The following is a 24,575-nucleotide window of genomic DNA, read 5'->3' on the forward strand; positions in this document are numbered from 1 at the left end:
TGGATGATCTCTCATTTTGGAAAATAGAAATACTAGATATTTTATAAATCAGTTTCTATTCTTAGGCAAGACATACAGCTTTCTGATAGGTACAAAATGTAGGCCGATGAATTATTTTTATATAGAAATAAAATTAGAGATGAATTCAATTTTAATCAGTTTTGAAACATAGATTTCATAACACATATTCATTAAATCAAAGCTTCTAATGTGGCTATGCTTACTATACAATATTTTTTCCATGCATAATTGTTTATTTTATGACCATTTTAAATTATACACTAGAGCCTGGCATAATTCCTCATATTTTTAGAGGGTCATGAAATCAGCTTTTTCTCAGAAACTTCTTGATGGAATGATAAGTTTGTCCAGTTTCCAAAAGATTGTTGAAAATAATGGTTTAGATCAATGCACAACACAACCACTAAGAAAGAGAGAGAGAATATAAGAATTAGGATAATACACAGCTACCTATTTAAAGTTTCACAGAATTTACTATTGCAATATTTCCCCACTTGCTGGTAGAGACCTTTTGAATGTCCAACCAAATTTATAATCATTTAACAAGTGCTGGGCAACCCATAGTCCTTTTACAGTCTCCAGGGCTCTTTTTGATTGCAGCACCAACATTTAGTAGTGCTTTTTTATGAACTGTGCAGTCTTTTTTCTTCAGATCATCAACTGCTGTAATACCTCTTTGGTGAAGGCACCTCTTTCTGTATTTTTCATTACTGTTTTCTTAATTCTGTCAGAGTATGGCCCTTCCCAATGCTATTTGCAATAAGATCTCCCCAATTACAGCTCTCCCCTATCAGGTCTGGCAAAGAAGGCATACTGTGGGTTCTGCTTACTAGGGAATTAGATCTGTCTGCTAGGGCAGGAGTTCCCAACCTCTGGGCTGCAGCCCACTAGTGGGCTGTGAAGTGTTTGCAACCGGATCACAAAAACAGCAGATAAGTGTGTGTGTGTCAGCATTTCAAGTAATGCACCCATAGAAAGCAGGTCGATTCCTCAAAGAACAATTTATTGGATAGATCATATTGGCACAACTGGTGAAAACCGATTCTAAAAGTTCCAGCAGTTTTCACCAGATTAAAAAGTAAAAATTCCCCCTTCCCCAAGTCATCAGTCACATTGTCCAATAGAGGTGCTGGCTGGTTGCTTGGTTACTCCACGCCTCCTCTCCCCAGCCACCTGTTGGAATATCCTTGGTTCCCACAGGAAAACTTTTTGCTTTGACTACAAACCCCCAGCCATCTACCACCCAACTCCCTGTCCCTTCTTCTTCCTTGTGGCAGCCCTGAAGCATCAAAGATGGCCTCAACCAGGTTCCCTTCAGGCCTGATAGTGTGTGCATCAGCATCCCCACACACGAGCAGCAGGCGAGTGCATGCACGCACGTCCATTTGTGTGAGAGGCAAGCTGGTAAGCATCATAATTGGAATAATTCTGCAGTTACGGTGATTTGATTTTAATATCATATTATCACTCTGTACTGTTTTAGCCATACAAATAGTTTACTAAAGCAAACTTACCTCTGTCAAAGAAAGCTGAACTGTTCCATCCTTATCCTTATCTAATATCTGAAACATTTCTGAGTAGCGAAACAAAAGCAGATGTTAGATTTAATACGTGATAAGCCAAAAAGGCATGATAAGCCAAAAATGAATAACTAAGGATGAATGGAGGTAATTAAAAACTGACCTTCAGAATCTGAAGTTCAGCTACTTCTAGATAAGGTTTTATATGATAGTCATATATGTTTATATGGGGAAAAACAAACTTGAAATTCTACAATGTGCACAAAACTCATTTCTCCTTATGTAAGTTTTAGAATTAAGGCGGCAATGTGAACTTTTTTTTAATTAAAGAGCAGTATTACCTAAAACCTCTAAAGATCTTTCTTTTAGTGCAGGGTTAACTGAAAAGTTATGTCTTTAAAGTAAATTGGGTCAGACAAACTAATCAAGAGAACAAATGTGATTTCATCCAATAACCAAAACTAAAAGACCCTGAGGAGGATGTTGCTCCTAAGTTCAAATGTGGAGATCAGGCAGGCCTTGGGCTTTAATCAAATTGACTCACTGATTTGTTCAAGTGGAAAACTTTTAACTTGGACGCCATTGTGTATATGTGAGATTCTGTGCATGTATTATATAAATTCTCTGTCATGATTTCCCCTTTTTAAACATCCAAAAGCTTTTCCATATATTATAACAAATTGCTCTTCAATAGCAAATACGTTGGACCTTCAAATCTTTAAATAACAACACTGATCGTAGAATAAAATATTGCAATCAGTATCTTAGGCGGCTGCTATTGGCTCATTGGAACTTTGTAAAAGAATAATGTGTCTTCAATATATGTCTGTATCTGCTTTGCCAGATAGAATGTGTTTGGGATCTCGCCCTGTTTATCTAATATATCTAATAAAATAGAAATATTTTACAATAGTTTTCAATCACTGGCAGAGGTATTTTGTATGCAGGTCAAAAATCTTTTGCCTGTTAGTAAAAAATTATTGCCAGGAAATGTAAAGCAGTAGCAGACTTCCCGCCTCCCCCCCACCTTCCTCTTTTAGGAATACTTACTGAACAAACATTCTAGACGAATCATACAGGCCACAAAGCCATCAAAATCAATGGCCAGCTTGCTGCAGGCATAACGAATAATTATACTTTGCTGGATTTTGTTACTGAGAGTGAAACCTGTGGAGAAGGAAAGCCCGTAATTAAAAACATGGGCATGTGATTGTGCTGATCCTCCATAATTTAATTTTGCCAGTTCAGTACAGTATAGAACAATGTTTTTCAAAGTTGACTACTTTAAGATGTGTGAACCTCAACTCACAGAATTGTCCAGCTAGAATTCTAAACAGATATTACTGGGTGGTTTATTCCTCCTGATAGGTATGGATATTCTTGGCAAAACTATCCCCAATATGAAGCTCCTCTGGTAATTTGGGACTGCAATTATTAGGACTTTCAGCCAGCCGGCCACTGACCATGTTGATTGGTTTTTACAAGTTCTGAGGTACAGTATAATGCACCTAGAGGAAACCAGGTTGAGGAAAATATGTTAATTTTAAAAGTAGGTCTTACTGGGGTTTGGTAAGACTTGAAGGCTTGTGAGCAGAATGTTTACTTAAGTCTGACTCCTATCCCTGACTCCTATTTTTTTCTCCATTGATTTTTGTTCACTGAATGCACCAGGAGGCGTGAATAGGGAAAGCTAAAAGAATGAAGATATTTTATTAAATGTATTTTCATCAACTGTAGGCCACTTCATTAAATGCATCGGGTGGTATCAGACTCCTCTAATTTTTGGTTACCATAAACTAATAGCACTCTTATACAATGTCCAAAAGAATGAAAATATTCTTGGAATAGATACATTGATGAAGATTCTCAGTCATCCAGGTAAAGTCGTCGGTTGAGTCATGGCAACTGGACTTTTGTTATTGGTTTGAGATTTTTGCTCCTCATCCAAGCAGAAATCAGAGCAAGTCAGTTAGGCAGAGTTTTGTCATAATGTACCAACTCCTCCCGTACCAACCTCAGGGGTTTCTTCTCCAAAGTGCATGGCAGTGCCAGTATATTAATGAACTCCCTAATTTTCTTTGACTGATGAAGCTTCTTAGTGGAGCAGTGAAAGATCTCACACCAACGAGAAAATAAGCCCAGTTGTCATGACTCAACTTTTAGTATTCTTGGGATACTTATTTTTAATTTATTATTTGATTTTCTTGATTGACAAATATCACTCAATTCATTTATTTTAAATATTGAAACAAACTTTGAATAGATTATGTTTAATCCCTGGTTCAATTGGCCAGTTTCTTGAATCTGGTCCACACCATGTCCACAAAAGCAGATGTCTAGACATTGGTCTGCACAGGCAGAATATGAAAAGTTAGAGGGAGATTAGAATAGAATAGAATAGAATTTTATTGGCCAAGTGTGATTGGACACACAAGGAATTTGTCTTGGTGCATATGCTCTCAGTGTACATAAAAGAAAAGATACGTTCATCAAGGTACAACATTTATAACACAATTGATGGTCAATATATCAATATATATTATTGATATATTGTACCTGCTACTAGCTAGATAGTAGATTATACCTGCTACTAGCAACCTAGGGTTGCATATTTCAAGAAAGATTAGGGGGAACTCGTTTAGGGCTCATGGGACATCAGATTTCCCAGTAACATACTTTCCACCTGACTCATGAAATGTGGGAAATACATCAAGGGGGCTGTGTGGATGAGCCCTTAGTCTCTCTTGCACACTCAGCATATCATTTCATACTAAACTTGATCAGGGAAAAATCCAGCTGGGCAACATGTTGTGGAAATCCGCCATCATTGCAGCATTCTATGAGCTAATTATCATGTTAATTCATAGTATGATTTATTATGTAGAAAGAATATAGATAGAATCACAACAGCCTGTATTGTCAGCCTGAATTTAGAATACTGCAGAGGCAAGCTGATGCTTTGGAGAAAGGATAATTTTGCAAATTGTAATGGTGGAATCATTTTTTCCACCCCAGTACTACAATAAGGGGAGAAAGCACACCTGTTAGCATTTTCTATCTGCTGCAGATAGAAAATTTGGGGATTCAGAATGCTGGAAGAACAATGCTAGTGAAGATTTTCAGAGCATTAATCAACTGGTATGCCTTAATGACTCCACCTCCCTGTGCGCTTCTATATAAAGCTGAGCATTTAGGAATTCTAATCCCAACCCATCAGAAGAGTGCTAGGCTGAGGAAGTTTGCTCTATAATATAATATTTGCTCTATTATCTCACATATTTTCTTCTGAACCAGTCATGGATCTTAAACTCCCTCATCAAGCCTTGAAGAGGAATGCATCATAAGCTACTTCACAGGATTTTCCCTGTTCTTCTGTTTGAAGGATAAGCACCTAATTAGAGTAGCTTTGATACATCCAGTCCAGTGAAATGGGGCCTCTGGTTGCAGGGAGTCAGTTTCATACAAAACACACATTTCCCAGTGTTTGAAGCTTAATTTAAGTGCCAGCTGCAGCTATCATTTGCTGGTCTACACGGATAGATGCGTTTACTGAAAGTCAGCATTTTCCCTCTGGAGAGTCTCTCCCCCTCCCCCCCCCATAGATTCTTTTTCCCCTGTACAAAGAGTTCTGAGGCACTTTGAAGATAAAATGCCATTAGCTGTTAGGGCCTAGCTGGAATTCAATGCATGAATTATTCTTCTTTAGTTGGCAGAAATATATACCGGTACTTCTAATTGATCCAATGATTATGATATATAAAGTTACAATATATTTCCCCTCTGTCACTCTGTTCCAGGCATTAATTCAAGAATAAGTGGAACAGGGCCATTCAGGCTGGCCCTGCATCCCAATGTGCACTCATTTGCTGCACTGAATATGAATATGAGGTTTCTTGCCACCATAAAGCAGAAAGTGCACAAGAAAATTAAGCAGACATCTTGCTTACAGACCCAATCCTTGGTCATTGCTTGGAATATTTGTTGCATATCATACTAGAAGTTTATTTCACTGAAACCCAATGAGTTTTTTTTCCAATGCATTATATACTGGTGCATATGCAAACTGGGTGCAATAAAAGGTTTAACAAAGTATTTGATTAATTTAATAATTGGGAGCTGTTTTTTAAAAAACTAATTATTAAACTCTCTTATCGTGAATTTCAGAGAAAGGCTGATGAATGACAATTGCATGTTCTGTACTCATAAGGAGACACATGGGCTTCTGCAGACGGAGGCAAGCGATAAAACGCATGTGGGAAATGATTTTGATAAACATTCTGATAACTACATGGAGCTCCTTTGTATGTGAAGGACCCTGATTCGGAGTTCCATAAATGCACTTCTATGCAAGTATAGGTTGTATCTTCCAAGCTGCCTAAATGCACACATTAAAAATAGCACATTTGTCAAAGAAGAGAGCAGCTGGAGAACAACAGAAGGAGGTCAGCTTTGGAGGAAAGTCTAGGGGAAATATTCTTGGTCCAAGTATGTCCCCTACTGTCCTATCTATGATTACGTCAGGAAAAAACACTGATGATAGGCAAAATTAAAGAATCAGAGGCAGAATGAATGAATTACCTTTTCATGGACATTATGTCATTTATTAGCAGTCAAGTTGCCCTTTCTTAAAGATGTGTATGTTCTAAATTGTAGCATTGGTTTTAATTTAGCTTAACTTCTTCATATGTCACATTTCTTGTTAGCATTATTGTGGTTGGTCGCATAAACACCTAGATATTTAGACTGATCTTGCATTTTTATCCACCATCAAATCCTTCCCAAGGACTTAGGGTAGGGGGATAATGTTGAATGATGATGAGGATAGGTTGGTTGTTATGATCTGCAGTCATTAATAAATTACATTCCATAATTGTTTGAAAGCCAGTTGGATTTTGCTGCTGATTCACAGCAGAGGTGGGTTTCAGCAGGCTCTGACCAATTCTGGAGAACCGGGAGTGGAAATTTTGAGTAGTTCAGAGAACCGGTAGTAAAAATTCTGACTGGCCCCACCCCCATCTATTCTCAGCCTCCCAATTCCCAGATGATCAGGAGGAAATGGGAATTTTGCACTAACCTTCCCCTGGATTGGAGTAGGAATGGAGATTTTACAGTATCCTTTCTCTGGAGTGGGGTGGGAATGGAGATTTTACAGTATCCTTCCCCTGCCATGCCCACCAATCCACGCCATGCCCACCAATCCACGCCCACAGAACCAGTAGTAAAAAAATTTGAAACCCACCACTGATTCTCAGCCATCTTTTCTAGATGTATCAATGAGAAAACATTTCCCGGAGAGAAAAGGTGGTGTGGGGGAACAACTGACCATTCACAAACATACCTGCTTCCTTGAGAGCATTTCTCATTTCATGTGCCTCTATGGTTCCAGAACAGTTTGCATCTACTTTTTTATAGATTTCCTAGACCAAAAGAGAGAGAGAAAAGCTACTGTCAGCTCTTTCAGCCTCACAGTAGATATATCAGGTCAATTAAGATATTAATGGCTGGTCCAACCAGGCAGGAGAGATAGTTGTTTCTGTTAAGAATGGTGGAGTTAGGATTCAATTACTTCATGACAAGTTGTGTGTCCTGGGAAGTGATTCCCATAACTCAAGTTGCTTACAAGTCAGATGATGAAGTGGCCTTTGAGAAATAACCCCCTTCTCTGCCAAAGATTGTGATGCGAAACCGAGGGAAATACTTGGAAGGAACAATAGACAGCTCTTTTTTTCCCAGCTCAAAGCTTTCTTATCCAACTATACATTTAAAAGCTATTCTGACCTGTTAATTTAGTAGGGTGTTTTTCATTGGTATATTAAATCTAAGGAACAATAGACAACTCTTTTTTTCCCAGCTCAAAAGATTTCTTATCCAACTATACATTTAAAAGCTATTCTGATCTGTTAATTTAGTAGGGTGTTTTTCATTGGTATATTAAATCGCTGGCATAATTACTGATGAAGATTTGTGATTAGTTGTCCTACCAAAGTTTCATATGATTTAACCAAATTGTCAGCTGATCTGCAAAATTAGCAACACAGATAATTTCCTACCCTCTCTTGCTGAACTGAGTGCCAGACCGAAGACAACTTTATTGGGTTTGGAAACAAAACCATTAAGATTTTATTCATAGTGTGAATAAGATGCATATCTCAGAACTACATGCTTATCTCAAATTAGTGCTTTACTGCTCAGTTTTTTTTTCCAGTTTAAGATGACATCATCTTTAGGAAGGATTAGTTTGCAAGACGATCAAACTGGTCAGTCCTAGAGGAGATCAACCCTGACTGCTCTTTAGAAGGCCAGATCCTAAAGATGAAACTCAAATACTGGCCACCTAATGAGAAGGAAGGACTCACTGGAGAAGAGCCTAATGCTGGGAAAGATTGAGGGCAAAAGAAGAAGGGGATGACAGAAAATAAAGTGGCTGGATGCACTGCACTGAAGCAGTAGGTGTGAGCTTAAATGGACTCCAGAGGATGGTATAGGACAGGAAGGCATGGAAGAATGCTGTCCATGGGGTTGCGATGGGTCAGACACGACTTTGCAGCTAACAACAACAAAAAGTTTGCTTTTTACCAGATATTTCTGAATCTTCATCCAAAGGATCTTGAATTCTACAAGTCCCAGGGTACCAGTTCCATCGTTCTGGATAGTGTTAAGGTCTAATTCAAAATTTCAAAGATATTTTTCTTAATGTTTTTTACAAGACATTCTGATCCCAATAAAAATGCATAGTTCATATAGGTACATAATTCTGTAATTTCACCACATATAACAGATTAACAGATTCAACAGAGTTGGAAGGGACTTTGTAGGTCATCCAGTGTAATCCCCCCACCCAAGCAGGAGACCCTACACCATTTCTGACAGATGGCAGTCCAGTCTCTTCCTGAAAGCATCCAGTGATGAAGCTCCCACAGCTTCCGAAGGCAAGCTGTTCCACTGATTGATTGTTCCCACTGTCAGAAAATTTCTCCTTATTTCTAGGTTGAATTTCTTCTTGATCAGTTTCCATCCATTATTCCTTGTCTGGCTTTTGGGTGCCTTGGAAAATAGCTTAACCCCCTCCTCTCTGCAGCAGCCCCTCAAATATTGGAACATTGCTATCATGTCTCCCTTGGTCCTTCTCTTCACTAGACTAGCCATGCCCAGTTCTTGTAACCGTTGTTTATTTATTTATTTATTTATTTTGTCACAACAATATATGTAACTATCATACAGAAAGGTTATATAGTATATAAAGGTATAGAAGAAAAGAAAAACAATAGGACAGGAACAGTAGGCACGTTTGTGCGCTTATGCACGCCCCTTATGGTCCTCTTAGGAATGGGGTGAGGTCAATAGTAGAAAGTTTTTGGTTAAAGCTTTTAGGATTATGAGAAGAGACCACAGAGTCGGGTAAAGTATTCCAAGCACTGATGATTCTGTTACAGAAGTCATATTTTCTGCAATCTAGATTAAAGCGGTTGACATTAAGTTTAAATCTATTGGTTGCTCTTGTATTATTGCAATTAAAGCTGAAGTAGTCTTTGACAGGAAGGACATTACAATAGATGATTCTATGAGTTAAACTTAGGTCTTGTCGAAGGCGACGGAGTTCCAAGTTTTCCAAGCCCAGGATTTCAAGTCTAGTGGGATAAGGTATTTTATTGTTTACAGAGGAATGGAGAACTCTTCTTGTAAAATATTTCTGGACACGTTCAAATGTATTGATGTCAGAGATGTGGTGAGGTTCCAAACAGGCGAGCTGTATTCTAGAATTGGTCTAGCAAATGTTTTATATGCTCTGGTTAGTAGTGTAGTGTTTTTGGAAAAGAAGCTACGCAAGATTAGGTTTACAACTCTTAGAGCCTTTTTTGCTATGTATTTGCAGTGGGCTTTGGCGCTTAGATCATTTGACATGAAAACTCCAAGGTCTTTAACGGGATGGGGGTCATCTATAAGGTAATGTCCATCAAGCATGTACTTAGTGTTTGGGTTCTTTTTTCCTATATGTAAGACTAAGCATTTGCTGGTTGAGATTTGGAGTTGCCAAGTTTTAGACCAAGCGGTTAGATGATCAAGGTCTTTTTGAATGATAGATGTATTATCAGTGGTGTTAAATAGTTTGACATCGTCAAAGTTCATATGTTTTAGTCTCCAGTATCCTAATCATCGTGGTTGCTCTTCTCTGCACTTTTTCTAGAGTCTCAAAATCTTTTTTATAGTGTGGTGTCCAAAACTGGATGCAGTATTCTAGGTGTGGTCTTACTACGGTTTTATAGAGTGGTATTAGTCAGTAGCAGGGTCTGCTTACCTTCACTACTGGTTCGAAACTGGGAGCGCGTATGTGCTTTGCTCACGCACGATGCTGTGATGATGTCCGGGGAGGTGGGCGGAGCCTCCTGCCGCTGGCACTATTGGTTCGTGGGAACCAGGGCAAACCAGTAGAAACCCATCACTGGTATTAATACATCACTTGATCTTGATTGTATACCTTGGCTTTTTTGGCTGCCACCGCACACTGCTAGCTCATATTTTTCAAACAGGAGTCAAACGCTCTACTATCATCCCAGTGCCAAAGAAGCCCATCATCAAGGAACTGAACGACTACAGGCCAGGGCTCTAACATCTGTAGTTATGAAAACCTTTGAAAGGCTAGTGCTGTCTCACTTGAAAACCATCACGGATCCGCTGTTAGACTCTCTGCAATTTGCATACCGAGCAAATAGATCAACAGATGATGCTTTTAATATGGCTCTGCACTACATCCTACAACATCTTGAATCTCCAAAGACCTATGCAAGGGTCCTCTCTGTAGACTTTAGTTCAGCATTCAACGCCATCATTCCAGACATTCTTTTAACTAAGCAAAACCAGTCAGCAGTACCTGAGCACACTTGTAAATGGATCATAAGCTTCCTAAAAGACAGGAAGCAGCAGGTGAAGCTAAGCAGAATCACATCAGATACCTGCACAATTAGCACAGGGGCCCACACAAATCTGTGTGCTTTCTCCACTTCTCTTCTGTCTATATACCAATGACTGCATCTCAAAACTGTAGAAATGGTGGTGGATTTTAGGAGAAACCCTCCCATACTACCATCTCTTACAATACTAGACAACACAGTATTAACAGAAAAGACCTTCAAATTTCTAGGTTCTACCATATCTCACAACCTAAAATGGACACCCAATATCAAAGACATCATCAAAAAAGCACAACAAAGAATGTTCTTTCTGCACCAACTCAGAAAGCTTAAACTGCCCAAGGAGTTGCTGATCCAGTTCTACAGAGGAATTATTGTCATCTGCACCTCCATAACTATCTGGTTCAGTTCTGCAACCCAACAAGATAGACAAATACTTCAGAGGCTTGTTAGAACTGCAGAAAAAACAATTGCTACCAACCTGCCTTCCATTGAGGACCTGTATACTGCACAAGTCAAAAAGAGGACTATGAAAATATTTACAGACCCCTCACATCCTGGATATAAACTGTTTCAATTCCTACCCTCAAAATGATGCTATAGAGCACTGCACACCAGAACAACTAGACACAAGAACAGTTTTTTCCCGAACGCCATCACTCTATTAAATAAATAATTTCCTCAACACTGTCAAACTATTATTAAATCTGCACTACTATTAATCTTCTCATCGTTCCTATCACCCATCTCCATCCACTTATGACTGTATGACTGTAACCTTGCTGCTGGTATCCTTAAGATTTATATTGACTGTTTCCCTATGACTATGATTAAGTGTTGTACCTTATGACTCTTGACGAATATATCTTTTCTTTTATGTACACTGAGAGCATATGCACCAAGACAAATTCCTTAGTGTCCAATCACACTTGGCCAATAAAGAATTCTATTCTATTCTATTCTATTCTATTCTATTCTACTCTACTCTACTCTACTCTACTCTACTCTACTCTACTCTACTCTACTCTACTCTACTCTACTCCACTCCACTCCACTCCACTCTACTCTATTTAACTGGCGGCTGGCGGCTCCCAGGGGGAGGGCCTTCTCTGTGGGGGCTCCTGCCCTGTGGAATGAGTTACCTCTGGGGCTACGCCAATTCCCTGACTTCCAGACCTTTAAGCGTGAGCTTAAGACTCTCTTATTCCATCGTGCAGGGTTGGCCTAATCACAATTTTAGCATGGGTGGTTTTATTAGGGTTTATTTTATATTTTATTAGTTTTAAATTATTGGGCCAATTTTGAATTAGATTTTTAATAATGTTCTTAACGTTTGTTTCTGTGCGATTTTATCTTGGTTGTAAACCGCCCTGAGTCTTTGGAGAAGGGCGGTATAGAAATGTGATAAATAAATAAATAAATAAATAAATAAATAAATAAATAAATAAATAAATAAATAAACTGGTTGTCCACTAAGACTCCAAGATAAGATAACACTCTTCCTGTTGCTATTTTTTTTAAAAATAAAAGTGGGTTGATCAGACCTGGACTCAATGGCTTAGGACCGGGATACCTTCGAGACCGCCTTCTGCCGCTGATTGCCTCCCAACGACCTGTGCGCTCCCACAGAGTGGGCCTCCTCAGGGTGCCGTCGACTAAACAATGTAGGTTGGCGACCCCCAGGGGGAGGGCCTTCTCTGTGGCGGCACCAGCCCTGTGGAACGAGCTTCCTCCGGGATTACGACAACTCCCCGACCTCCAGACTTTCAGACGGGAACTGAAAACTTTATTGTTCCAGCATGCAGGACTAGCCTAAGAATAAAATGTTTTAGTTAAATTTTAATGGGGGTTTTACCGGTTTTTACTATTTTAGTGATCAGGCCATGATAATATTTAGTTTTAACTGGGTTTTAATGCTTATTTATTATATTGTTTTTAATATGCCTGTGAACCGCCCTGAGTCCTACGGGAGATGGTGCGGTATATAAGTTTGATAAATAAATAAATAAATAAATAAATTTGAAAAATGATTATAGTGTTGTAGAAGCACGTGGATTGTATTTTGGGAACAGTGAGAACCAACCAGCCCCTGAAAATCTTTTGGTAAAAGACAAAAGTTAAAACCTACTTTCTAGGTGCTCGAGTCCATTTGGAAATTATCAAACTTGGAAAACTGGTTTAGGACTAATGATTACAACTCTGTTACTCTGTGAAAAGTGAACTATTAGAACTGTTTTTGATTTTTCAGACCTCTCTGTATATTTTTATTATGTACACCAAAAAAAAGAGTATATGTGCCATGAACTCATGACAATTACATTTAGATTATGCACAACAACATGGGTAACTGCAGGTAGCACACAAGAGATTATTGCAGAATTCAGGCAGAGCATGAATATAAGTCAGAAAGAAAACAACCATGCAGCTGATAATAAGTTTTACTATCCTTGCTACCAGACAGTTTAAATCAGTATTCTACTCTACATTTTATGCCAATAGCAAGTGAAGACAGATGCACCAGAAATGAGATGTGTAAATCTTGGCTTATCTAGGCAAAAGTTCACAAGGGAAATCCAGTGAAGAAGGGTGACATTTAAAAGATACATCTAAGAGACTGATCATCTCCCTGCAGGTGTTTATGTTGAATCCATCACTTTTAATGTCTATTCCTATACAATAAAAAAGACAAAAAATGTTATTCAAATATTTTTCTGCATCCCATGGTAACACAAGATCTTCAGGCATGTTAATCTCTCCATCTGAAGCAAAAAAAAAAGCTTTATTTTTATTAGCTCATTTTGAAGAAAAATACCTTTCAGAAGAAAGATCACAAGAATACTGATGTCAAGACAGTTACCTAGCAATTTCCCATTTCATTACAAAAAGTTTTAACATTATCTTTGGTAATTTTAACAAAAAGAAAAGAAATTTGAAAATACAACCTAGAAAATTTTGAGAGAGGGGGGGGGGAGGGAGGGAGGGAGGGAGGAAGAGAGAGAGAGAGAGAGAGAGAGCCCTAAGTAGCTTTTTTTCTTGCCAAAGAAGCTTAGATATTCCTAGGGAACAGATTAGGAATATGCATCCCAATGGCTGAGATATGGCTTTTTGTCATATGCACAGACAACCCATCCCCTCCCTATTATAGAAAAAGGGTTTACTTCTTTAAAAAGAAACAAGCTGTGTGCTGAATTGGAAAACAGTTCTAGGGCCCCAGTACTCTCAGAAATAACTCACTGGAATCCCAGAAAACAAGAAGTCCAGGAAAGATGAAATAGAACAGATGTTTGGGGAGCATTATTTTTGAAGGAAATTGATAACTGGGATTTTGTATTAGATGATGAAGACTAATATGTCCAATTTCAAGGCTGCTTTCCTCCTTGATTCTTGGCAATTTATAAATAAAAGAGAAATATTACATATAAAAAGAGAAACCCTATAGCCAAGGAACAAGTTAATTTGATATTGGCCTGGAGCAACTAGTAGGATGTTATATTATAATCTGTTCAGAAGGTTCTTTTAAAAGCCTATGTCATGTTTTAAAAGGTCAAATCATTTTAGAGTCCTTAAAGTCTAAAGGGATGCTTGAGGGATCAGGGAGTGGTTCTGAAAATTCTGCATTATTTCCTGAAATCAGTTGCAGCTTACTTTTTGTTATGACTCTATTCAAAAGGGTCTGAAGTTCATCAGCAGTCAGTTCACAATCCTGCATAAAAGAGGAAAAGTAGAGCTCAAGGAGGAGACATACACACAATAAAAAGCAACACAGCCATTATCCTTTGTTTAAATTTCAATCTGAAGCAGCACCACTTGGAAGATTCTGTAGTTAGCCAGAATCAAGTTTCATTTAGCACTCCCAAATCCATTTCTTTGCAGCTAGGATCCTAGATTAGCACATATATTGGTGGACTCTCCTACTAGTCAGAATAGCTGGAGATTTCAGAAACCAAGGGATGTTTTATTTCTGTAGGTTGAATGAATGTATCCTTTTCTAGTCCTTTTGCCACGAAGATGTCAGACTCATGTTACTTATGAGAACAGCTCTATATTCATATTCGCCAAGGTTGTATATGTATAGATACAGTATTTGCACAATAATGCTGCTTCAACAGCATTGGTTTACTGGAGATTGGTATTACAGTGCTACATTGCTTGTCTCTGACTCATAGACTATTTGCCAATCGAATATGTCAGTTAAAAACTAGTCAACTGGACACCATAATAGGGTTTTTTTCAGTCCAATCCAACAGATACATATATTGTTCAGGATTGAATCCAGGCAAGCAGCTTCCTGAACTGAACCTCAAACGAAGTTGCTTCCTTTCCATAATGTTTCACACAACATGTGTGCAAACATACATGCATCCATTGATGTGCCACATAAGATGTGATGCCTTTCAGAATATTTTTTCTCCAAATTTCTCACTCATCTTTACCTCTTTTCCTGACTGGAAGTTTGAAAGAAAACAAAGGAAGAAAAGCAGAAGCAGTACAAATATTAACAACAGAAAGAATAATCACAGAAAAAACTGGACTTTAGAAATGATCTTCAGAGAAAAGGTTAATCAATCCCTCTTAACCATAATTTCTCTGGTCCATTTGCTCTCCTCTGAAGTTAATTCTCTCACTAAAAATTATAGTAGTTAGGCTAATATGCCATGTATTATACTAATTACCGTACCTAACTACTAATTCTGCTCAGGCAGGTTGATAAAGGAGTACCACTAGAGGATGAATAAATGTGGGGAAGACTCTAGTGGATGACTAAAGGGAGCAATGCTGAGGGCAACTGACTGCTGTACTAATGGGATTAGAGACTTGAAGTTATAGTCCTCTGGGGTAGTATCCTATACAGAAAGTGTATTAACTACCATTTATTTCCAAATGCAGTTCAGGCTGCTGATTTTCGATGTTATCAATGCTCAGGGCGTGGCAGTCTTATTCCCCTAAATAAATTCTGACCACCAAATCTAATCTGATAGAGAAGGCCTACTGAAGGTTTCCTCCAAACAGGGGGTTATGATAAGAGAGAAGGCATTCTGTGATTGTTCCCCTCCTTTGGAACAACTTATCCTCCAAAGAAACAATGGCCCCAAGTAAAGAATAGCCTTTGGAGATGAGGAGCTGAAACAGAAATTGCATCATTGGTTTGTGGTTTCTTTTGTGTTTTATTGTGATTCTTTGCATTTTATTTTGATCCTATTTGTATGCTATCTAGAGCTTCAGGGAGCAAGGCAGTTGGTAAATCTTATCATTCGGTAAATAAATGTTCTGGCTGTCAGGGTCACATAGCTCTTTGGATGTGAAGGCTGAAAAAGTTCTTCAGAGTGCAGAGGTTGCCTGCATTTCCTTGAACACACTTTTTCCCAGGATTGTGCTGCAGCTGCAATGGGCACCCAGAAAAGGCTGCAATGGCTTTAAGGAGTGTCCGAGAATTGCTATATAACCCCCATCCCCCCACATAACCCTTTTGCTTTCACAACTAAAGCATTGTGTCATCTAATAAGTAAAGCAAGTGAAGGAGGATTGTATGATACCAATATAAAAAACTGGTTGATATGAATTAGTGATTGTTGTTGTTAGGTGCAAAGTCATGTCCGACCCATTGGACCCCATGGACAATGTTCCTCCAGGCCTTCCTGTCCTCTACCATCCTCTGGAGTCCATTTAAGCTCACGCCTACTGCTTCAGTGACTCCATCCAGCCACCTCATTCTCTGTCGTCCCCTTCTTCTTTTGCCCTCAATCTTTCCCAGCATTAGGCTCTTCTCCAGTGAGTCCTTCCTTCTCATTAGGTGGCCAAAGTATTTCAGTTTCATCTTCAGGACCTGGCCTTCTAAAGAGCAGTCAGGGTTGATCTCCTCTAGAACTGATTTGTTTGTTCACCTTGTAGTCCAAGGGACTCATAGGAGTCTTCTCCAGCACCATAGTTCAAAGGCCTCAGTTCTTTGGCGTTCAGCCTTTCTTATGGTCCAACTTTCACAGCCATACATTGCAACTGGGAAAACCATAGCCTTGACTATATGCACTTTTGTTGGCAGGGGGATGTCTCTGCTTTTTAGTATGCTGTCTAGATTTGCCATAGCTTTCCTCCCCAGGAGCAAGCATCTTTTAATTTTTTGGTTGCAGTCCCCATGTGCCGTAACCTTGGAGCCCAGGAAAATAAAATCTGTCACTACCTCCATTTCTTCCCCATCTATTTGCCAGGAATTGAGAGAGCTGGATGCCATGATCTTAGTTTTCTTAATGTTGAGTTTCATGCCAGCTTTTGCCCTCTCCTTCTTCACCCACATCAAAAGGCTATTTAGTTCCTCTTCACTTTCTGCCATTAAAGTGGTATATAAGTTAAATAGGTAGGGCGATAGTATACGGCCTTGCCGGACTCCTTTCCCAATTTTGAACCAATCAGTGGTTCCGTGTCCAGTTCTCTCTGTTGCTTCTGGACCGCATATAGGTTTCTCAAGAGACGAATAAGATGGACTGGTACTCCCATCTCTTTAAGAACTTGCCACAATTTGTTGTGATTCACACAATCAAAGGTGATACATTAGTGATACAGATTTGTTAATTTAAAGTTCAAAAATATACCATTTATCTAATCTTGAATATACATTTATATCTGTCTCTTACCTCCCCAGAAAGCTTTTGGAACAGGCTTTTGAATTCGTTGTCTATATCCTTGCCTGTAACTTGAGGCTAAAAAAATGAAGAGATTGTAAATAGAATACTTTTACTAAGGAAGGTGATGGTTCTAGTGAAGAAGCCTGAGGCATTTTGACTAAGCAGGTATATAGCTTAAGAGAATATAAGCCATAACAACACTAGCTAAAACAGCCCAATTTGATTTTGATGACGTATTTTATATACTATGTGTTAGCATATACCTAGCTTTGTTAATGTCTAGGCTGCCTAGCTGATATCGCTTCTATTTTCCATCCATTGGGGTATTTTGGTAAGGAGGAAAACAATTTTGACTGAGAAAAGTGAATAATAATTCCAAACAGTATTTGCTGTGAAATCCCATAAAGCAGGGTATCTCAAAATTTGTGATATCAATTTAATTTTTGTGAAAACTGACCTTTATAAATATTGATGGCAGCAGCCAAGCAAGCATGCTATTTTTATCACTGGCTTCCCAAAGTCAGTATTCCCTCTTCCTGGCTCTGAAGAACCTTCACCCACACCAGACTCCCTCTTCCCTGTCAGCCCCATACATGCATAGCCACTAATTCCTATATTCCCATGAGTCAGATACTACAGTCTATACCAGAGGTCTCCAATCTTGGCAACTTTTAAGACTTGGGGACTTCAACTCCCAGAATTCCTCACCCAGCAAAGCTGAGAAATTCTGGGAGTTGAAGTCCCCAAGTCTTAAAATTGCCAAGATTGGAGACCCCTGGTCTATATCCACCTGCCTTTCCTCACTTATGGACCCTGAGAAATTTAAGGAGACGCCTCCTTAAATATGTTCATCCCATTCATCTAGATGCAGCAGAAAGTTTTGAAAATAGCACTTGTTGCAATTTCTTTACCTTTGAGAAATGCAAGTGTGCAGATATCTCTCATACTCCATTAAAAGCAAAACTAGGGCAGACATGTTTTTATGCCAGCCTTTTAATCTTCCAGTTTCCTTTCCTAATAAAGAGTTCTTAGATGTGTGGAACATATACACTATTTGGTAAACTTTCAGTTGGCCTGATAAACTGATTGCTTTTATATGGATTTCAAAGTAAATATGTCAATTTGAGTCTGCTTAATTTATTTACCTCATATGGATTAGCAGTGGCAGTGTCCCCAATTTCTCTGTAATTAAAGAAAAATGTTGCAATTATGGTGACTTATAGTTTCAAAAGGCAATAAAGTTAAATTACAAACTTGAAACATAATCCATGAATTTCAAAGCCAATTTAAAAAACAGTAGAATGACATGGAAGAATGACTATTAAAATATTCCATCTTTAGCTCTTGATGGGATTCCCCAAGCAGAGTTGGCCTCTAATCTGGGGGTACTCCTGGATTCACAGCTCTTGCTTGAAGAGCAGGTAACAGCTTTAGCTAAGAGGGACTTCTTTATGCCATTTATGGCCTTTTTCTGGGTTGACACTGCTTACTGTATGCATGGCTTGGTCACTTGGTCACTTCCCATTTGGATTATTACAGCATGGACTTCATAGAGCTGCTTTAGAAAGTGCAGTAGTTCAGGGAATTTGATTTGGCCCTGTGAACTTCTGTATTGACTGAGAACTGCACTAGTTGCCAGTTTGTTTTCTGTTTCAATTCAAAGGGCTGTTAGTACTTTAAAGCCCTTCATTTCAGGACTTTGGCATCTATGGGACTGCCTTCTCCTAGAAATCTTTGCCCATCAGTTAGGATCTAAGAGTGGGCCCTTTCTGTCCTGGCCCTCAGGGACAAGTACCCCACAAAAGGGTCTTTCCCATATTGCCTCCTTTTCTGGAACATTATTCTCCTGTTATCAGACAAGGTCTAACTTGGTTAGCCTTTCAGAAAGCATTTAAGAACTTTTTCTTCAATGGGACTTTGAAGAAGGATGTATTTGTTTCCTTTCTAGAAGGTGAATGGGGGCCATGGTAGCTCAGGCTGTAGAAGCCTGTTATTAAAACACAGCCACCTGCAATTACTGCAGGTTCAAGCCTGGCCCAAGGTTGACTCAGCCTTCCATCCTTTATAAGGTAGGTAAAATGAGGACCCAGATTGTTGGGGGGGCAATAAGTTGACTTTGTAAAAATATACAAATAGAATGAGACTATTGCCTTATACACTGTAAGCCGTCCTGAGTCTTCGGAGAAGGGCGGGATATAAATGTAAATAAATAAAAAAAATGTTTGTATCGATTGTGATCGCATCCCTGTGTCAAAATCAGTATTTCTCAACCTAAGAAATTTAGCAAGTCCACATATCTTCATATTGCTAAGGCTGAGAAACATTTGGCTAAACCAGGGGTGAAATGCTCCCGGTTCGGACTGGATCGGCTGATCGGGTAGCGATGGCGGCAGGTGGTTCGGAGAACCGGTAGCAAAAATCCCTGGCCCGCCCCCCCTCCCCATGTCCCCCCAATGCCCGGTCGCCTGCTTCCCCACTTGCCGTTTCTTTTAAAAAATGCTTTAAAAGGTAAAAAAAGAGACTCTGATGATCACAGCTGAGCTGTGCGATCATCAGAGCCTATTTTTAACTTTTAAAAGCATTTTTTTTACAATCTATTTGTCCGAATAGGTTCTAAAAAATGCTTTTAAAGGGTAAAAAAAGGCTCTGACGATCCCAGCTGAGCTGCCTGGTCATCAGAGCCTTTTTTTTTTTTTTACTTTTAAAAGCATTTTTTTACAACCTATTCGGCCGAATAAGCTGTAAAAAATGCTTTTAAAAGTAAAAAAAAAAGATCACACACCACAGCTGATCACCCCACCCCCCACACTAGGGGTTAAATGCTCCCTGTTCAGACTGGATCGCATGATCCGGTAGCGATGGGGGCGGGTACTTCAGAGAACCGGTAGCAAAAATTCCTGCCCACCCCCTCCGCCCACGCCTCGCTATTTCTCTTCTCTGTCCCTGAAGCTCTTGGTGGTGATATAGCTGCAAACGGCCTTAAATGACTGCCGTGGCACTTCAAAGGGCTGCACTACTGCTGATCAGCGTTGTAGGCGGCTAGTAAACCGGTGCCTCTATTTTTAAAGAAGGTAGACCGGTGCCTCCCAAAAAAAGGCAATTGGTAGACCAGTGCCTCTATTTTTAAAGAAGGTAGACCGGTGCCTCCCAAAAAAAGGCAATTGGTAGACCAGTGCCTCTATTTTTAAAGAAGGTAGACCGGTGCCACCCAAAAAAAGGCAATTAGTAGATCGGTGCCTCTATTTTTAAAGAAGGTAGACTGGTGCGCTCCCAAGTTTTGTATACTTTATTATTTTTATTATTTATTATTATTGGCCATGCCCATTCAGTCACCTGACCACCAAGCCAGACCCACCAATTAAGCCACGCCCACAGAACCAGTAGGGAAAATTTTTAGATTTCACCCCTGCCCCACATGCTGTTCTACTTACTCCATGCCTCCTTTTGCTGTGCACTGCGCGCACGCACCTTGCATTTGGTGCATGGTCATGCGCAGCCAGCGAACCGGTAGTAAACCAGTTCAGATTTCACCACTGGCCTAAACGTTTGAAATTGTTGGTGTTTCCAGTTCTTAATTTATACAATATGAGAGTCATATAACTAGCATATAAATCTAGCCAAGCAAACAAGTAAGTAAATAAGCTGAAGTCACCATCTACAATGCATCAGAGAACCCTGAAAATATTCTAGATCTGTTGTGCCATCTTGACTGTTGCCTGACTTCAAAACTAGATGGGAAAAAATAAGATCTGAAAACACTCCATCCCTTCCCGAAAGAAGGCAGCAGGATAAGGAAGACTGCCAAAGATTCTTGCAATGTTCCCTTCTCTTGTATATATTTGCCTGAAGTGAAGTTTCTTCTCTGATGCCCTTCATGAGGCTCTCAAGGAAAGGATTTTCTCAGTGATCACAACATAATTGAGGTTAAGCCTTCTAAGCAAGAATTACCTGGCATTTTCTACAGGGTTGCTTTAGTAACCTAACTCTCATTTTTGTTTGCGATCTTGAAAAGTGAATTGTTAGTAATGTGTATATTTAGTACCGTGTGTATTTGGTTTAAAGTCTCTATTGGATTTTTCTTCGAAGCTACACTTGTTTTAATTATATTTTTTGCTGTTGTATTTTGTTCATTTTATTTTTGTGAGTCATCCTGAAAACTATATAAATATCTTGAAAAAAATAAAAATAACAGCCATTGTCAAATTGTATCATTCCTACTTAATACTAGTGTGCTCAACTGCCATTGTTTGCCTTCCTTGCTACTATAATTTCCACCTAAATATAGACTTAACTTTTATTCTAGTCTAAAAAATAACTTTTCTCAAGTAATTGTATATTTGACCATAGTCAGAAGGAAGAGTCTGAACAAGTTCAGATAAAGGAATTGTGGTACTTTTCTTAATTTTTAAATAAGCTTGGAAACTAAAACTATTAGCTTAATTCAAGGGTAAAGGTGCTCTTTAGAGCTCTTCACTCACTTTTCATCTCCAATTCAATTTATATCTCCTTTCCTATAGATCAGAGCACCTTTGCTATTTCCTCTTCTGGTTCTCAGCCTTTTTGTGTTCAGTCTCCTGTTGCCTTGTAATTCAGTTTGCTTCTTTATAATTTTTCTAACCCAAACTGTTCTAACTGTGAAGACGCATTTCTCCGTTTTTATAGGAGACGGGAAAAAGATAATGAAGACTGACAGAAAGGGATGCTTTAGCAACATTAAGTTCCTTGTAAATTCCTTTTAGATTCGTATATATTAATAGATTTGGTACCCTATGGTCTTCTAGATAGCTCACATGACAAACCCCACTATTCAGGCTGCTGGCGATACTGGCTAGACTCCATAGGAATTAGAATTCAGTTATATCTGGGAGACCACAGATTAAGTACTCCCTTCCAAATGCACATATATTAAACAACTTCCCTGCAAAATGGCATGACACTTTTTGGCATGTGGTGGTAGAAGTTACATACTGAGCTTTAATCTGTTTCACAGAGAAGATCCTGAGGCAGAAGTCTCCATCTTGCAAAGGCTGAGAGGTGTATGGCACAATAAGATATTCTCCCTGTGGCAGGTGGAAGCGACTTGATGCTTCACGCAAGCAGACCTCTCGGTCAAAATGAACTACAGGTTTATTTGTTGAGAAGAACTCTCTGCTTAGATGAACATTAACTTGATTTTCTAACTAAAGAGAACAGTAAGAGTAAAAACATTAATTGCGCACAAGAATCAAAATAGAGAGCAGGACAAATATTCCTTTCAAGCAGATACATAAGTGATTGTGCTAGGACTTCATTATATAACATTGTCCTACTTACATATACTGGCACACTAGGCAGACCTTTAGCTTCATATTCTATATTTACCTTTCTGGACTTCTGGCATGACTGACTAAAGTTGAATATGACTGCAGGTTATTGACTGCAGGTTGAATATGACTGATGCTATTGCCTTTTTCTTTTGATTGGAAAACTGAATTCAACAAATCTAACCCTAATCAAATATAGCTAACATCATATAATAGAAATCTCCCTGGAAAAAGTCTGGATGGGAGGAGTACTAAACCTGAGCCATTGAAATCTACAGTATATAAACACTGGCGTATCGATACGCTTTTTGTGTCTGTCTGCAGCCATCTAGCAGTTATCTAGATTTTTATACTCTGGTTCTAATAGTGCTAAGATGACTTCCATATTTACAAGATTTAGGCTACAAATAAAAACATATCTACATATCTGTCTACTTGGGATTTTGAGTGCTATTGTTCTTTCAGATGACAGTGTTATTGGTTGGTATATGTGTTTTTCTCTCAGGCTTTTGATTGTTATATCCTAGTTCTGTACATCTATTATCTTGCATACAATTGTGGGCTCATTTTAGAAAAGAAAGTTATTATTTTTATTAGTAGTAGTAGTAGTAGTAATAGTAGTAAGTACTAGTAGTAAGAATACCAAAATCAAATATATATATTTTGGCATTTGGCTGCGTTGTTTTGGCCAGCTGTAATAGCATATAGTTGGCCTCGTAATATTCTACAATGTTTGCTTCCAGACCATTTTTCTTTACCATCATCCAATCATTTTCTTCTTATAGAATGATGAATGGGAACAAACTGCAAATTTATAAAAAAAAATATGAGATGATTTCCAGACTGCAGAAATACTTCTTCTTGTGAAAATGTCAAAACTGCCATTTTCAAAGCTGATTTTTCTGACAGTCTTTCCCTTGACTTAAATGCTCATCCAATCACTGACCTTATGAATTATGAGTTTTTGTGTAACTCATAAGTCTATTCCAACAATACGCATGAATTATAAAACAAAATAGCTTCCTCACATTGAACAAAGACAATGTAAAGAAAACAATGTTTAAAATTTACTATGTAAGCTTGTTTTCTAAGGAACAACTCATAAAGACAGCCAAGCAAACCAGGTGAAACTTGTTTAAAAACAAGGTATTTTCTATTATCTACTGCTAGGATATCCATTAATTACCACATAATTTACCTCATTTGATAAATTAGATCAGTTGGGTCAATTACATGAGAGTAAGGTACTTCTGTCATTTTGGTGCCCCTTCTCCCATTCCTGCAGATAGTACTGCATCAGGCATTTAAATTAGAGATAACATTCCATGCTAATTTAGGCATTACACTTTTTGGGCATAATTATAATACAGACTATGGCTACCATGATTTTGTGGCACGTTTCAGTATACAGAGCTAGTGCATAATTGGTATAAAGCAAAGTTTTGACTTTTGCTTCTAGAGCATATCAGTTTCTTTTTCCCATCTCCTGTGCTTAGTCAAAAATAAATAGGCTTAAGAGAGAAAGGTTAGGAAAATAGTTGCCTGCCTAACTTTATATTGTACTTTCTGCACTGTTGGATACGCATCTGAACAGCCTTACAAACCATATTTCATATTTTCCAAGAAATATGAATTGTCCTTATATATTACTCAGTCAATTGTCAGTCTAGAAGCATCAACATTTAAGAAAATGTTTAAAACATTCAGTTCTGGCATGGAGTAGCCATTTTTCATGATTCAGATTTCCAAAAGTGGTGTTACCTCTTTGGGTATCTACAAGACACAAAAGTAATCAGTTGAAAGATAGCCGCATTGGCTCTATCACAAATAGACAGACAATAAAATACAACAAGTCACCCTATATACTACAGCATTTTCTAATCTGCTGTTCTCCAGATGTGTTGGATTTCAGTTTCTATAATCTCCCAAAGCATAACCGTGGAGTATCAGAACTGAAAATCAATACATCTGAGGGACAATTTGGAGTATCTGGGAAGCTGAATATTGTGCCTCCTTTTCCCCCAAATCTTTTTTTAAAAAATTCTATCTTGAATGACAGGAGTGAGACACACCAAGTAAAAAGTGTGTTTGGTGGAAAGCACAAAAAGGATGTTCTTTCTGTGCCAACTCAGAAAGCTCAAACTGGCCAAGGAGCTGCTGATCCAGTTCTACAGAGGAATTATTGAGTCTGTCATCTGCACTCTG

General features: G+C 38.6%; 1 protein-coding gene across 1 annotated transcript in view; it reads right to left on the reverse strand.

The window, feature by feature from the left end:
- Positions 1–294: 294 nt before the first annotated feature.
- Positions 295–24,575, reverse strand: part of LOC131188485 (calpain-8-like) — a 61,601-nt gene continuing 37,320 nt past the window's right edge. Inside the window, exons 11-21 of the mRNA XM_058163794.1 lie at positions 24,132–24,143; positions 22,036–22,247; positions 18,213–18,249; positions 17,077–17,142; positions 14,096–14,153; positions 13,055–13,119; positions 8,118–8,186; positions 6,880–6,958; positions 2,592–2,708; positions 1,536–1,594; positions 295–424 (exon numbers count right to left, since the gene is read on the reverse strand). Of these exons, the coding sequence (XP_058019777.1) occupies positions 401–424; positions 1,536–1,594; positions 2,592–2,708; positions 6,880–6,958; positions 8,118–8,186; positions 13,055–13,119; positions 14,096–14,153; positions 17,077–17,142; positions 18,213–18,249; positions 22,036–22,247; positions 24,132–24,143 (798 nt within the window). The 3' untranslated portion in view covers positions 295–400. The remainder of the gene's footprint in view (positions 425–1,535; positions 1,595–2,591; positions 2,709–6,879; positions 6,959–8,117; positions 8,187–13,054; positions 13,120–14,095; positions 14,154–17,076; positions 17,143–18,212; positions 18,250–22,035; positions 22,248–24,131; positions 24,144–24,575) is intronic.

Source organism: Ahaetulla prasina, chromosome 1 (genome assembly GCF_028640845.1).
Source record: "Ahaetulla prasina isolate Xishuangbanna chromosome 1, ASM2864084v1, whole genome shotgun sequence".
NCBI lineage: Eukaryota > Metazoa > Chordata > Lepidosauria > Squamata > Colubridae > Ahaetulla > Ahaetulla prasina.